Source organism: Stomoxys calcitrans, chromosome 1 (assembly GCF_963082655.1).
Source record: "Stomoxys calcitrans chromosome 1, idStoCalc2.1, whole genome shotgun sequence".
Classification (NCBI taxonomy): domain Eukaryota; kingdom Metazoa; phylum Arthropoda; class Insecta; order Diptera; family Muscidae; genus Stomoxys; species Stomoxys calcitrans.
This window is the reverse complement of record NC_081552.1, coordinates 32,360,381-32,377,116: the sequence shown is the minus strand read 5'-3', so window position 1 is coordinate 32,377,116 and position 16,736 is coordinate 32,360,381. Positions and strand designations below refer to the sequence as shown.

Sequence of the window (16,736 nt, the reverse complement as noted above, 5' to 3'; positions counted from 1 at the left end):
ATGGGTCTATCTCTCTCTCACTAAGTTATAATACCCTGTACCACAGTAGTGGTGTAGGGTATAAACATAAGTCAACATTAGAAAACTTGCAAATCGTATAAATGAAGACCGTAAAATTTCAAAATTTGCATTTTCCCAGTGCAGACCACATCAATTATTAAGGAGCATGCTTAGTCTCGATCCTTCTGGATTTTTTTTGTTGTTGAATAAAATTTTGTATTTTTATTTGACATTTCAGTTCCTGACTATGAACCCTATCTGCAAGTGATGGTACCACTTGTGACAAAATTACCCAACAGTTATACGGATCTAGAACATGACAAAAGGAATTGAATGATCCTTAGATAAGAAGCACATTTAGTTTAATTCATCAAACAAAACCCTTAAAAACAACCTAACAATAAATGCTGTTTTAAGTATTTTTTGTAATTATAAACCATACATCCGTAGATGTAGATCTATGAACCATGTGTAAATTAAATAAATTATATTTATATAAACTTGATGTACTTTATATAAAAAATGTTACTTGAGAAATGAAAGACCCCAATAATAAAACACAATAATCCAATAACTTATTTTTTTTTGATTTTTTGTTTTTTTTTATTAATTTTCCACCTAGGCAGAAAGCAAAAAAGTAGTCGTTCACAAATGTAGGTTCTCTTATTTCATATCTTCCGGTGCTTATGATAGAGTACAATAAATTTTTTGAATATATAAAAATAATCCTTCTTGTATCCTTCAAATATTAGCTTTATACATGAAAAACTCGTGTATAATTAAAAATAAATTTTTTATAAAACTAAACGAAAACGAACGCGTTTTTTCTTTTATTTTATTTGTAATGCAACTATTAAATGTATGAAAAATGTTTGTGTATATATATATATATAGAGTAGAGTAAATAATTTATTATAAATATTAAACCAATTCAGCAATAAACAAAACGCACGAATGAATAAATACAAAACTTGAATAAATTTATATAGAAAACTTGTATATAGGTTGTATATGTGAAAATATCTGATTATGTGTGTGTGTGTGTGTGTGTCGTAAGTGTTCTGGGTTTCTATTCGTATAGCTTTAAGTTACAGATGGATATGTTTTCTTGTCGATCCTCTTCACTTAGCTTTTACAGATCCGTCATCTCATGCTGAGATTCAAAGGCACCATTTGTAGAGGTTGCTGCAGTTGCAGCTGCACCACCGCCACTGCACACTTCGTAACCGGACGAAGTTGACGAGGATGTTTGATTGCGACCCTCGTTTGTGATGCGTGTCAGTAGTTCAGACTGTATCCGCTTGAGAACTTCAACAACCTCGGTGAGCACACCGCTCTGGGCGGCTTTTTGCATGGCCTCATTGGCATCGGCCAGGGCTTCATTGAGATCGCCATGTTCCATTCGAGCTTTTGCCCGGGCATAATAACCCTCATAGCTGCTGGGTTTTTGCACTATAGCCTGTGAAGCTAAGTCTATTGATTCATCAAGTTCCTGGAAAAGGTAAACGTACAAAGATAATTAATATTAAATAACAATTAAAAGCGTGCTAAGTTCGGCCGGGCCGAATCTTATATACCCTCCACCATGGGTCGCAATTGTCGAGATCTTTTTCCGTCATTTCTTCTCAGGCAAAAAAGGATATAAGAAAAGATTTGCTCTGCTATTAGAGCGATATCAAGATATGGTCCGGTTTGGACGACAATTATATTATATGTTGGAGACCAGTGTAAAATGGCAGCCAATTCGAATATGAATTGCACCCTTTGGGGGCTCAAGAAGTAAAATAGAGAGATCGATTTATATGGGAGTTGTATCGGGCTATAGACCGATTCAGGCCATAATAAACACGTATGTTGATGGTCATGAGAGGATCCGTCGTACAAAATTTCAGGCGAATCGGATAATAATTGCGACCTCTAGAGGCTCAAGAAGTCAAGATCCCAGATCGGTTTATTTGGCAGCTATATCAGGTTATGAACCGATTTGAACCTTATTTGACACAGTTGTTGGAAGTAAGAATAAAATACGTCATGCAAAATTGCAGACATATCGGATAGGAATTGCGCCCTCTAGAGGCTCAAGAAGTCAAGACCCTAAATCGGTTTATATGACAGCTATATCAGGTTATGGACCGATTTGAACCATACTTGGCACAATTGTTGAATATCATAACAAAATACTTCGTGCAAAAATTCATTCAAATCGGATAAGTATTGCGCCCTCTAGAGGCTCAAGAAATCAAGAAGTCAAGACCCAAGATCGGTTTATATGACAGCTATATCAGGTTATGAACCGATTTGAACCATACTTAGCACAGTTGTTGGATACCATAACAAAATACTTCGTGCAAAATTTCGGACTCTAGAGGCTTAAGAAGTCAAGACCCAAGATCGGTTTATATGACAGCTATAACAGGTTATGAACCGATTTGAACCATACTTAGCACAGTTGTTGGATATCATAACAATACATGTCGTGTGAAATTTCACTCCAATCGGATAAGAATTTCGCACTCTAGAGACCCAAGAAGTCAAGACCCAAGATCGATTTATATGGCAGCTATATCAGGTTATGGACCGATTTGAACCATACTTGGCACAGTTGTTGAATATCATAACAAAATACTTCGTGCAAAATTTCATGCCAATCGGATTAGAATTGCGGACTCTAGAGGCTTAAGAAGTCAAGACCCAAGATCGGTTTATATGGCGGCTATATCAAAACATGGACCGATATGGCCCATTTACAATACCAATCGACCTACACTAATAAGAAGTATTTGTGCAAAATTTCAAGTGGCTAGCTTTACTCCTTCGGAAGTTAGCGTGCTTTCGACAGACAGACGGACGGACGGACACACGGACGGACAGACGGACGGACATGGCTAGATCGACATAAAATTTCGCGACGGTCAAGAATATATATACTTTATGGGGTCTCAGTTGAATATTTCGAGTGGTTACAAACAGAATGACGAAATTAGTATACCCCCCATCCTATGGTGGAGGGTATAATAAAATATATTGAAAGCTTAAAGGCACTTTTAAAATATTAAACCCGAAAATATTAACCCCTATAGGTACAAAGTGGGAGCTATGTCTAATTCTGAAGCAATTTTGATGGACCTCGCCGGATGTTTACAGATGGGTTATTAATCAATCCGTATGCATTTCGAGCAAATATGTTCAAACTGTAATAACTATGGTTCACAAATGACAACATTATTGCAAATTACCCAAAATTTGATGATGTGGTACTGGTCGAGAAAAGCGTTGTGCAAAATTGTGGCTCTAGAAGCTAAAATCGGGCGATATACATATATGACAGCTATATCTAAATCCGAACCGATTTCTATAAAATTCATCTAAAGGGTGATTTTTTTGAGGTTTGGATTTTCATGCATTAGTATTTGACAGATCACGTGGGATTTCAGACATGGTGTCAAAGAGAAAGATGCTCAGTATGCTTTGACATTTCATCATGAATAGACTTACTAACGAGCAACGCTTGCAAATCATTGAATTTTATTACCAAAATCAGTGTTCGGTTCGAAATGTGTTCAAATTTTGACAAATTTTGTTCAGCGATGAGGCTCATTTCTGGTTGAATGGCTACGTAAATAAGCAAAATTGCCGCATTTGGAGTGAAGAGCAACCAGAAGCCGTTCAAGAACTGCCCATGCATCCCGAAAAATGCACTGTTTGGTGTGGTTTGTACGCTGGTGGAATCATTGGACCGTATTTTTTCAAAGATGCTGTTGGACGCAACGTTACGGTGAATGAACACATTTCGAACCGAACACTGATTTTGGTAATAAAATTCAATGATTTGCAAGCGTTGCTCGTTAGTAAGTCTATTCATGATGAAATGTCAAAGCATACTGAGCATCTTTCTCTTTGACACCATGTCTGAAATCCCACGTGATCTGTCAAATACTAATGCATGAAAATCCTAACCTCAAAAAAATCACCCTTTATAATGTCGAGAAGCAAGGGAAAATCCTTCCTGCTATATTGCAAGAGAGAATCGATTAACAAATGACCATTTGATTGCAATATTACTGCCAATCGGACGAAAACATATATATATGAGAGCTATGTCTAAATCTGAACCGATTTCAAGCAATCTTTGTAGACATTGTGGAAGTCGTCGAGGAAAGCGGTGTACAAAATGTTGGGAAGATTGGCCAATAAATGCTCTTGCAGTGGCTCTAGGAGTGCAAATCGGGCGATATATATATGAGAGTTATATCTAAATCCGAACCGATTTCCATAGTAATGTCGAGAGTCATTAGAAAATCCATCTTGCCAAATTTAGAGAAAATTGGTTCACAAATGACCTTTTTTTTTGCAGTATTACTGAAAATCGGACGAACATATTGGGTTGCCCAAAAAGTAATTGCGAATTTTTTAAAAGAAAGTAAATGCATTTTTAATAAAACTTAGAATGAACTTTAATCAAATATACTTTTTTTACACTTTTTTTCTAAAGCAAGCTAAAAGTAGCAGCTGATAACTGACAGAAGAAAGAATGCAATTACAGAGTCACAAGCTGCGAAAAAATTTTGCCAACGCCGAATATATGAAAAATCCGCAATTACTTTTTGGGCAACCCAATATATTAGGGAGCTATACCCAAATTTGAACCGATTTGTTCCAATTTCAATAGGCTTCGTCTCTAAAAACATGCCCATATCAAATTTGAAGACGATCGGATGAAAATTGCGTCCTGTAGTTTGTACAATACACAAATTAACATTGACAGACGGACATAGCTAAATCGAATCAGAAAGTGATTCTGAGTCGATCGCTTTACTTGTCAATGGGTCTCCTCTCTCTTCCTATTGGGTGTTACAAACTTAATCATAAAGTTGTAAAAAAAATTTTTTTCTCTAGAAAATTTTTAAAATTTTTGTTGACTTTTTCTATGCAAAAATTTATTTCTAGAGAAAATTTAGTCAAAATGTTATTTCTAAAGGAAATTTATTAAAAATTTAAGTTTTTTTCTCGATTTTTATACCCAACACCATAGAATGGGGGTATACTAATCTAGTCAGTCCGTTTATATCACCTCGAAGCATTCCACCCCATAAAGTGTATATATTCTTGATGGTCTCGACGTTCTGAGTCGATTTAGCCATACCCGTCCGGCTAGCCGCTTGAAATTTTCCACAGATACCTAATATTGATATAGGTCGTAGGGGATTGAAAATGGGCCATTTGGGTTTAAATTTTTATTTATAAGCTCTCAAAAAACCCATCCCCCGTTTTGACTTTTTGAGCCCCTGAAAGCCACAATTGTTGTCTGATTTGGCTGAAATTTTGCGTGTTCTTTTACGATTTTCAACAACTGTGCCAAGTACGATCTAAAACGGTCCATACCCCGATATAGCTCTCATATAAACCAATCTCCCGATTTGACTTCTTGGCTGAAATTTGGCATGTAGTAATCTGTTATGACTTCCAACAAGTGTGCCAAGTACGGTTCAAATCGGTCTATGATGTTGTTGTAGCCACATTTGAATGTGGAGTGGGCGATCCCCGTTAAGCTCTTCTAGGCGAGCACGCTAATTCCGGTCTATACGACCGATCGCCGCGGGATCATGATGGTCATTGGTTATTTAAAGGCGCCAACAACTCGCCGTGTCGTATCCAGCATCAAAGGCATTCAGTATTGAAGCAAGAGCCGGTGCCACTCGGCTTCTCACTGAGACTCTCTCCTCGATACCGCTGAATGTCCGCGACTGCAGTTGCAGTTACTCCGTATGGAACATTCCACTATCCGCAACCTGTGGACGCGCTCCCAGCTTAGGTTCTCGTGGTAACGAAGAACACCACACAGATTGAAGTTTAAAGTTGCAGCCTGTGTGATGTTTATAGTCATCCAGTGTCGGTTTATAACCTGATATAGCTCCCATATCAACCGATCTCCCGATTTGATTTTTTGAGACTTTTCAAGCCGCAATTTTCGTCCGATTTGACTAAAATTTTGCTTGTGGTGTTCCGTTATGATTTCCAACAACTGTGTTGAGTACGGTCCCAATCGGTTTATAGCCTGATATGGCTCCCATAAAAACCGATCTCCCGATTTGACTTCTTGAGCCCTTACAAGCCGAAATTTTTGTCTGATTTGTGTTCTGTTACGACTTCCAACAACTGTGCGAAATAAAGGGTGATTTTTTTGAGGTTAGGATTTTCATGCATTAGTATTTGACAGATCACGTGGGATTTCAGACATGGTGTCAAAGAGAAAGATGCTCAGTATGCTTTGACATTTCATCATGAATAGACTTACTAACGAGCAACGCTTGCAAATCATTGAATTTTATTACCAAAATCAGTGTTCGGTTCGAAATGTGTTCAAATTTTGACAAATTTTGTTCAGCGATGAGGCTCATTTCTGGTTGAATGGCTACGTAAATAAGCAAAATTGCCGCATTTGGAGTGAAGAGCAACCAGAAGCCGTTCAAGAACTGCCCATGCATCCCGAAAAATGCACTGTTTGGTGTGGTTTGTACGCTGGTGGAATCATTGGACCGTATTTTTTCAAAGATGCTGTTGGACGCAACGTTACGGTGAATGAACACATTTCGAACCGAACACTGATTTTGGTAATAAAATTCAATGATTTGCAAGCGTTGCTCGTTAGTAAGTCTATTCATGATGAAATGTCAAAGCATACTGAGCATCTTTCTCTTTGACACCATGTCTGAAATCCCACGTGATCTGTCAAATACTAATGCATGAAAATCCTAACCTCAAAAAAATCACCCTTTACAATCCTAATCAGTCTTTAACCTGATATTGCTCCCGTGTAAACCGGTATCTCGATCACCTTTGTTCGGTTCCTAGAAGCTCTAAATTTTGCTAGTTTCGTAAAGTTAAATAATTTTTTTTTTGTTAAAAAATTTTTAGCAGTATCCATGGTGGTGGGTTCCCAAGATTCGGCCCGGCCGAACATAGTACGAGTTTATTTTTTTAATTTTTTTCTACTTACATTCAGTTTCCTCTTGCATCTGGATAAATTCAGCAATAGATTAGTTCTCAGCTGTGCAAAGATGGCGCTTCTCTCCAGCAGTGTTTCCAAATTCGAGATTTTCCTCAGGGCATACTGATAGCGATGTGACGCCTCGTGGAAGCGATTTTTACGATACAAAACATTGCCATCCTCCAAAAGTTTATTAAGCAGTACAACCAGTATTTCGGGTTTGCCCATGGCCATGCTCCAGGTGGTGGGACCCAATTTGGCACCTTTACGTAGAAAGACCTGTACAACCTGTATGTTGCGACAAGCTATGGCTCGATCCAAGGGACGCATGCCATTGCAGTCCACATGCTCTAAGTTGCCTCCCTGGTCCATTAGGTATTGCACCAAATGGGCGGAGCCTTGATAGGCAGCCAGGTCTAGCCCCGTGCGGCCATTGTGATCGGCATGATTTTTGTTGCAACCTTTTTCGATGAGAATTTTGGCAGCCGTCTGCCGGCCTCGCAGACACGCCCAAGAGAAGGCGGTGAAGCCCTCATGATCTTGAGTTTCCAAATTCGCACCGCGCTCAATGAGCATTTCCAATATTTCCAGATGTCCCTCTTCGGCAGCTATCATAAGCGAAGTCTTGCGGGCCGAGGTCACAGGTTCATCCAGATCAGCACCACTCTGCAGCAGCCTTTCCGCCACTGCCCAATGACCCTCTTTGACGGAAAGACCCAGAGCTGTAAAGCCCTGTTTGTTGTGTAAATCAATGTTGGCACCTCGAGTCAACAGCACCTCCACGGTATTCAGGCAACCATTGCGGGCAGCCGATGTTAAGGCCAATTCTCCTGAGCATGGCTCCACAGCATTGATGTCGATATCTTCCATATCGAGCAGATCTTCCAGTATGGTAATGTGATCTTGTGAGGCAGCAGCTATAAGAGACTGATGCAGAGCTGCTGGCAGGGAAACATCCCCTGAGTTGGGCCTGGGGGTCCAATCGCAGGCCAATAAATATTTCACCACATTCAGGCGACCCATTCTGGCGGCCTGCACCAAGGCACATCTCTGCGTTGTATCACATTGGCCCAAACTACTGCCGGCAGCCACTAGCAGACGCACCACATCACAATGTCCTCGCATAGCGGCCAAGATCAGCGGAGTGCAACCCTGGCTGTTGGTCAAGCCAACATCGGCGCCAAATTCCAGCAATAAACTCACCATGGGTACAATGCCCTCGTAGGCTGCTATACACAGAATGGTGGCATCGCCCATAAATTCGGTGCGGTAGTGAGGTGAGGCTCCCGCAAGTAGAATCAAACGCGACACCTTCAAATTCGGACTGTAGACATTGCGCAAGGAACCCAGAGCCGCCGAAATATTGTCGGTTACAGTGGACACCCAATAGGATTGCATATCACGCGGTGATTGAGGTCCCTGGTTATTGCGGTATATGTGGGCCTTCAGCATATGATGGCCCAGCTCCATGGTTCGTTCTGGATCCAAGGGGGCCTGCAGACGAGACAGACGGAATGCTATGGCAGCATGACCCTCGCGAAAATCGCACAAAAACTTGGGTGACTCTCCCTCATCTCTGCGTATCAACCACTCCCGGAAGGAGGAGTGGAAGAACATGTAGGTATTGTCAATGCGTTTGATTAGAAAACCATCCAGGAGCTTAAATCTTTGCAGGAATTCATCCCAGGGCATCACTTCGTCCGTCTTCATAGCACTAACCGTGTAATAGATTTCATTCAGCGTCAGAGGATACAGGGCAGCCAGACAGGCATTCAAAATGGGAGAAGCCTTTTCAAAGCTGCAGGCAGTGGGAAAGCGTAGATTAAAGTGTAGCAAAAATATTTGGGCCAGAGAAATAGGCAGCACCTTGTAGCTGGTGGACTTGATAACCAATTGACCCTTCTCAATGAGATCTAAGATGAGTTTAGCATACAGCATAGAGCCCTTGGTCAGAGTCTGCAGGTGGCCAACAAATTTTAGCTGGCCCGTATTGTGGTCCTTAATGACAGCCACATTCTTTTGTATATCCGAGCTGTTATTCACCCGAAAGGTGATGTAGTCCAGCATGTCCTTCTGTAGCAGATCATTGGAGGCCCAGCTGTCCAAAGTCATTTTGGTGTAGGACAGACCCTTGACAAACTCCAGCATTTGTGTTCGCACTGTGGCCACCACCTTCAGCCAGGAGGGGAAGTATTGCGTCATTTTAGCAAGAAATGTGGCTATGGTGTGGCCATGATCGGGACGATGATACTCTGCCTCGCACAAAGCATCGACGAGAATAATGCAGGTCTTTGAGGGAATTTTACCAGCCCTCTTCAAGGCTGTCAAGGGCTCCAGTATGGCCATTCTCATAACACGCTCGGCATCGGCAATGCATTCTTTGACACTGAGAATGTCCTGCAAGTGGTTCTCGTTCAGCAAATAATCACGATAGGCGGCCAGCTGGGGTGCCTGGCAGAGTTGGGCTGCCAAGGAGTGAACAAAATCGGGCACCAGGCAAGTTAAGTTGGCATCGGCTTGACAAAAATGATAGCCCACCACATGGGAGGCCAACGATCTCAGCCGATCTGTTACGGTGTTGATTTGATAATAAATTCCATCCGGCTCACTAGAATCGTTGGCATTCTTTCTCCGCCCAAAGCAGGAATATTCCACCAATTGCAGAATAAAGGCAGTCTTCCCAGTGCCAGGATTGCCATTGATCAACACGCCTGGAGTTTCGGTGGCGGTCAAAGTATTGGCCAGTTCGCGTATCAGCCATTGACGTCCAATAAATGGGGGATCAGGTTCCTGCAGGGGAACCTCAAAGAACAGCGGCTTCAAAGGCAATTGAATGGCAGGTTGTACAGGCGTGGGCTTATAGATGGCATTGCGTTTACCATTTGCCCCCATTTGGGCAGAACGATTAGATCGACGGGCCACTGATTTTCGGGTTTTGACAGGTAAAATTTCATAGCCATTACTATCGGTCAAGGAGCAAGCCTTCAATTTACCACTAAGACTGTAAGTGTCATCCTTAGTGGATACCGAGAGCTGACTGCCGCCAAAATGATCCACGGACAAGCCAGAACTGCCGGTGGCCAAAGTTTGTTCGGGACTGATATTTTGAGAAGAACTGCTGCTGGTGGTCGTATTCGCATTGCCATTCTGATCGTGATCGAGCAAAAGACCCAAGCGGGCTCTCAACTGATCCTTTTGTTTTTCGGCTTCATGGCCCAAATGATCACTACCTGCAAAGATGAGAGAGAAGGGGGGAAATGAAGTTAGAGAGAGAGAGAGAGAGACAAAGAAGAATGTCATACAACAAAACAATTGTAAGGGACATGCCAAAACGATTAATCGAAAATCTTTCTTTGAAAAAAAGAAGTTTCAAACATGCATACAAAATCTAAATCTAACATGCAATTTAATTTATCCAACAATAAACGAAATGAACAAGACCCCATGGGTTTGAACAAAAACAAAAAAAGAACAAATGCAAAATGTAGTTTGGTGTCCTGCCTGCAAATTGATTTAATCCGCCTTCCGATGAATTGGAATTCACGCTCCAGAATGATTTGATCTTGCCCAATACCAACGAGGATAAGTGACCAGCGTAAACCGAGGTGCCGGCCAAGCTTAAACGATTCAAACGATTTTCACTTCCCGCCGTGGATTCTGACGAAGAGGTTAATTTGCTGCTGACATTTTTGCGACGCCTTCTGGTTACCGCCGAATCCGAACATGTTGAGGTGTTCAAAGCATTTGTATCTTTACCTAAAGTGCCAATGAAGAGGGAAAGAGAAGAAGTTGGAAAGGTGCATAGTGTTTAGGCAAGATGAGATATGAGAGTGTTTGGGAGACAAGTGTGGTTCAGAGATTAGCTTATAATTATGTTAGCGTTTGGTTTAGATATAGGCTGTGTGATTTTTCAGTTTAAAATGTATGATAAATGTAGCTTGGCGCGGTATTTTATCTAAGGATGGATGAAGAAATAAAGCCCTCTTATAAAAGTTCAAGATATGCCTCCTAATACCGGAATTATTAGTTTTTAATTTTGGGTCCAATGGTGCGTATGACTAATATTAATTCAGAGGTTATTTAAGTAAATCTTCTATAACTTTTGATATATATGAAATACTGAAGAGAAATTTAAAAACTACATCTCTTAGTGGTTGTCATGTCATTGAATGGTGATCAAAATGTTAAAGAATACTTCTACTCAAATAAGAGTCCTATTCATAGTTAACTAAATACTTAATTTCCCATGAACATTACATTAAAGAAAAAGGGGATACTTCGCCCATAACAAAAGTTGAAACAAGTCGGTGAGAGATTTCTTAGATGGCTACATTCTACTATCAAATTCAAAAAAATCGCCATTTATCTGTTTCGGAATAATGAGGTTGAGCGGGTTCCGAAAGCCTGGCAGTAGGCAAGGGTGGTATTTATACCCAAGCCCGGCAAGGCAAGTTATGCGACACCAAAAATCTACATACCTTTAAACGTAACTTTCTTTTTACTCCAAATCATGGAACGTATTGTGGATACCATGATAAAGGTCGGTAGAGACTTCCCTATACGAGGTTGTGTACAAAATAGAAGAATCCTTCTATGTACACCCAAGACGTACACATTGGTGGTATGCAATCACATCGAGGGGGCTTTAAACAATGTGCGGACCGACACTCTGATCCAATGCTTAGACCTGAACTGGGTGGACCGGGTCCTTAGAGACTTGATAAATTGTGGGTCCAATGAGAAAAGAATTGGCACCTTACTCAATAAAAAAAATAATTACCCCATTCAAAATTTCAGCCAAATCGTATAATAATTAACCCTCTGGGGGCTCAAGAAGTCAAGATCCGAGATAGATTTGCATGGCAAATATATCAGATTATGGATGAATTTAGAGCATACCCGGCACAGTTGTTGGAAGTTGTAACGAAACGCCACTTGCAAATTTTAAACCAAATCGGATAGTAATTGCGCCCTTGAGAGGCTCCAAAAATCAACTTGGGATATCGGTTTATGTGACAGCTATATCAGGTTATGGAACGATTTGGACCATATTTGGAACAGTTCTTAGAAGTGAAAACAAAACACCTCATGCAAAACAACTCAGCTAAATCGGATGATAATTACGTCCTTTAGGGATCCAAGAAGTCTCGATCCGAGTTAAGACCATACTCGGCACAGTTATTGGAAGTCATAACAAAACACCAATTGCAAAATTTCTATCAAATCAGATAAGAATTGCGCCCGCTAGAGCCTTAAGAATTCAAATCGGAAGATCGTTCTATATCAGATTGAGAACCGATTTGGACCATACTTAACACAGTTGTTAGAAGTCAAAACAAAAGACCTCATGCGAAGTTTTTAGCCAAATCGGATTAGAGTTGCTCCCTCTAGAGGCTCAAGAAGTCAAGATCCAAGATCGGTTTATTTGAAAGCTATATCAAAACATGGATTAATATGATCAATGACCTACATTTATCCTGGCACGGGATAGCTGTAAGCACCACATAGGCTGGAACATTAAACTCCAATTTGTGTGGTGTTCTTTGGTGTCACGAGAAGCTTACCAGCGAGTCCACAGGTTGCGGATAGTGGAATGCGCCATACGGAGTAGCTGTAACGGCAGTCGCGGACAATCAGCGGTATCGAGCGGCTCTTCCACAAATACTGAGTGAGTACACTGCGGAAATAGGGCGGTGATCGGTCCTTTGGACAGGAATGAGATTGCTCACCTACAGGAGCTTGACGAGGATCACCATCTCTACATGAAAATGTGGCTACAACAACAACAACAATCTACACTTATAGGAAGTATATGCGCAAAATTTCAAGCGACTAGCTTTACGCCTTCGAAAGTTGGTGTGCTTTCGACAGACAGACGGATGGATGGACAGACAGAGCTAAAACGACTTAGAAAGTCAAGAAGATAAAGAATATATATACCAGATCAGATCAATATTTCGATGTGTTACAAACGGAAGGACGAAATTCGTATATCCTTATCCTATGGTGGAGCGGATCCTTATTAGGGATCCTGGCTAATTCCATGGGCGTGAGACCAAAACTAACTTATGCCTTGTACTAAGCTGAACTACAAAAGATTAACATTAGGACAAATTGCATGAGGACCACACCCACTAGGGCACTGCGTACTACACTAGATATCCGACGCTTAGAAATACAGGTTAAGTATGAGGTAGCTATTGAAACACCCATTACAGCTTTGAGATTTAAGGTGAGGGGAGAATGAATGAAGTATAGAAGCAGGATATTTCATTGAGGTATAATCGAGGTGACGATAGGACACCGGGAAGAAATGAAAGAGATTTCGGATCGAATATCAGAGATGATACTTAAGGTGAAATGCGAGGCACTGCAGCCAGCGGCACAGACTTGGATCGACGGGACTATGGTATTGCCATCTTGACGTTCATGATACACGGATGGATAAAAGCTAGAGAACAGAGTGGGTCTGGGGTCTACATTGAGGACTGAGATCTGATTCTGACTGTCTGTCCATAATATGGAGACCATAGCGTTCACGGAATGGTGTTAATTAGAGAACGTAGATTGGAAACATCTTTACTTCGAATAAGCTAGACTGTAAGGTCACAAACAGTCTGTAGTGTAAGAATTCGATTTATGCCTTCTCTGAGGGTGATACAATCCACATTGTTTGGGTGTCGAGCCATAGCGGAGTAAAGGGGAATGAAAGGACAGACGTTTTGCCGTTAACAAACTTGTTTAATAAGTTAAGGGCGTGGGCAACAAACGAGCACGTAACACTGTGGAACAGCGAAACTTTTGGTAGAACCACGAGAACCGGATTCCTGGGAAGACCAGGGTAATAGTTGGGGGATAAGAAAAAGAGATCAGTATAGCTTTCGGTATCATAACGGCTCACATACGGCAACTTAGGCAGAATAGGTGCGGCAAGTGATAGCTTGTGTAAGGTATATGGGGGATATATTTATTTTGTCATTCCGTTTGCAAAATATCCATTTCCGACCATATAAAGGATATATATTCTTGATCGTCGTAAGACGCTAAGACGATCTAGAGGTTTGCAAAACATCGCACAAAAAAGCAAAAGATTTTTTAAAGCCTTTTCATAAAGTGCTTGTCATATGTCTTACAGGCAGCAAAAAGTTTATAAAATATTCATTGTTTAAGTTGTTTTCCGAAAACAGGTGTTTAGGTCAATAGTTTCTTTTATCAAAGGTTATGTCAATCAAAAAAAAAAAAAAGAATATTTTTTAAAAGATTTTCTTGGTAAAAAACAAATAAAAAACAGCAAACCTCAATTGTTTTTCAATCATGGCATAATCTTTGCTGGAGAAAACATAGTGCTATTCCTTAAAGCTGCCATGTGTTACATGTAAGAGAGTTATGTGACAGCCTCTTGAAAAAATCTCGAAGAAGAAAGTGAGTATGTATGAGCAAGTTGCCATAAGATAGATAAATCTTTGCAACGTAGTTAGAAAATAGGTTTTAGCAAGATTGAAGTTGGCCAAAGCCTACCACAATTTAAATGCTGTTGTTTCTCCTTTAGCTGTTGAACAAAATGAATGAATGACAATATGATTTGCATATGGATGATTAACCATCATATTTTGAGGAAGACAACAGAGTCGTTTCTTGGTGAATGAACACAGTGGTTTTGAATATAGACTTACACAAGAAAAAAAAGGCCTTAAGTGTGGCCAGGCCAAATTTGCGAAGTGAAAAGGCCCCATGAACATTGAGGATGTCAAAATTTGCCGAATAAAACTGTCACGAATAGGAGAAAACGCAAACAAAAAACCAATAAGGATAGGCAGAAGTCGGGCGGTGCCAACCTTATAATACCCTACACCTACCATATAAATACAAAGTGGAAGCTATAGCTAATTGTGAACCAATTCTGATGGACGTCGCCGAATGTTTTCCAATGGGTTATAAAAATCCCCGTATCAAATTTCAAGCAAAGCAAATATATTCAAAATGTAATAATCACAACAAATTACACGAAATCAAATTATCCATCTAAAACAAGAATGTTGCCCTATATAGACATACATTACAATTATGTCCGTCCGTCCTTCCGTCCGTCCTTCCGTCCGTCCGTCCTTCCGTCCGTCCTTCCGTCCGTCCTTCCGTTCGTCCTTCCGTCCGTCCTTCCGTCCGTCCTTCCGTCCGTCCTTCCGTCCGTCCTTCCGTCCGTCCTTCCGTCCGTCCTTCCGTCCGTCCTTCCGTCCGTCCTTCCGTCCGTCCTTCCGTCCGTCCTTCCGTCCGTCCTTCCGTCCGTCCTTCCGTCCGTCCTTCCGTCCGTCCTTCCGTCCGTCCTTCCGTCCGTCCTTCCGTCCGTCCTTCCGTCCGTCCTTCCGTCCGTCCTTCCGTCCGTCCTTCCGTCCGTCCTTCCGTCCGTCCTTCCGTCCGTCCTTCCGTCCGTCCTTCCGTCCGTCCTTCCGTCCGTCCTTCCGTCCGTCCTTCCGTCCGTCCTTCCGTCCGTCCTTCCGTCCGTCCTTCCGTCCGTCCTTCCGTCCGTCCTTCCGTCCGTCCTTCCGTCCGTCCTTCCGTCCGTCCTTCCGTCCGTCCTTCCGTCCGTCCTTCCGTCCGTCCTTCCGTCCGTCCTTCCGTCCGTCCTTCCGTCCGTCCTTCCGTCCGTCCTTCCGTCCGTCCTTCCGTCCGTCCTTCCGTCCGTCCTTCCGTCCGTCCTTCCGTCCGTCCTTCCGTCCGTCCTTCCGTCCGTCCTTCCGTCCGTCCTTCCGTCCGTCCTTCCGTCCGTCCTTCCGTCCGTCCTTCCGTCCGTCCTTCCGTCCGTCCTTCCGTCCGTCCTTCCGTCCGTCCTTCCGTCCGTCCTTCCGTCCGTCCTTCCGTCCGTCCTTCCGTCCGTCCTTCCGTCCGTCCTTCCGTCCGTCCTTCCGTCCGTCCTTCCGTCCGTCCTTCCGTCCGTCCTTCCGTCCGTCCTTCCGTCCGTCCTTCCGTCCGTCCTTCCGTCACACATCGAAATATTGGTCTAAGACCCGTTAAAGTATATACATATATTCTTGATCGTCATGACACTTTAAATCGATCTACTCACGTCCGTCCATCTGTCTGTGGAAGCACGCTAACTTTCAAAGTAACAAAGCTAGGCGCTTGAAATTTTGCATAAATACTTCTTATTAGTGTAGTTCGGTTGGGATTGAAAAATGAGCCATGTCGGCCCACGTTTTGATATGGCTTCCATATAAACCGATCTCAGATCTTGACTTCTTGAGCCACTCTTATCCGATTTGGCTAACATTTTGTATGAGGTTTTTTGTTATGACTTTAAACAACTATGCCAAGCATGGTCCAAATCGGTTGATAACCTCATATAGCTGCCAAATAATCGATCTTGGATCTTGAGGTGGCTTGTTATGACTTTCAATAACTGTGCTGAGTATGGTCAAAATCGCTTTATAACCTGATATAGCTCCCATATATACTGATCTTCCGATTATACTTCTTGGGCCCATGTAGGAGGCAATTCCTATCATTATTCTCTGTTTGCCTATAAAGAGATGCCGGGCAAAGACATTTTTTTTACCTATAATGAGATGCCGGGCAAAGAACTTGACAAATGCGATCCATGGTGTAGAGTATATAAGATTCGGCTCGGCCGAACTTAGCACGCTTCTACTTGTTTTATTATATCACTTGACACCACTGTATTTCTATTTCAATCACCATTCAATTCCATGCCATTTCTCAAGGAGGTGTGTGCATTTTGAGGCACATTTCCCTG

General features: G+C 41.8%; 2 protein-coding genes across 16 annotated transcripts in view; one reads left to right on the top strand and one right to left on the bottom strand.

Annotated features, from left to right (window-relative positions):
* The window catches only part of LOC106091061 (sodium-independent sulfate anion transporter), a 59,228-nt gene extending 58,650 nt beyond the window's left edge, over positions 1-578 (top strand). For all 5 annotated transcript variants that reach the window (XM_013257467.2, XM_059361052.1, XM_013257468.2 and 2 more), the window contains one exon: positions 239-578. In XM_013257467.2, the coding sequence (XP_013112921.2) occupies positions 239-333 (95 nt within the window). In that variant the 3' untranslated portion in view covers positions 334-578. The remainder of the gene's footprint in view (positions 1-238) is intronic.
* A 379-nt stretch (positions 579-957) lies between these two features.
* Positions 958-16,736, bottom strand: part of LOC106091060 (protein TANC2) — a 322,527-nt gene continuing 306,748 nt past the window's right edge. For 10 of the 11 annotated variants that reach the window (XM_059361048.1, XM_059361042.1, XM_059361049.1 and 7 more), the window contains 3 exons: positions 10,490-10,744; positions 6,998-10,218; positions 958-1,492 (listed from right to left, as the gene is read on the bottom strand). In XM_059361048.1, coding sequence (XP_059217031.1) covers positions 1,133-1,492; positions 6,998-10,218; positions 10,490-10,744 — 3,836 coding nt within the window. In that variant the 3' untranslated portion in view covers positions 958-1,132. The remainder of the gene's footprint in view (positions 1,493-6,997; positions 10,219-10,489; positions 10,745-16,736) is intronic. The other variant, XM_059361051.1, reaches the window with a different exon arrangement.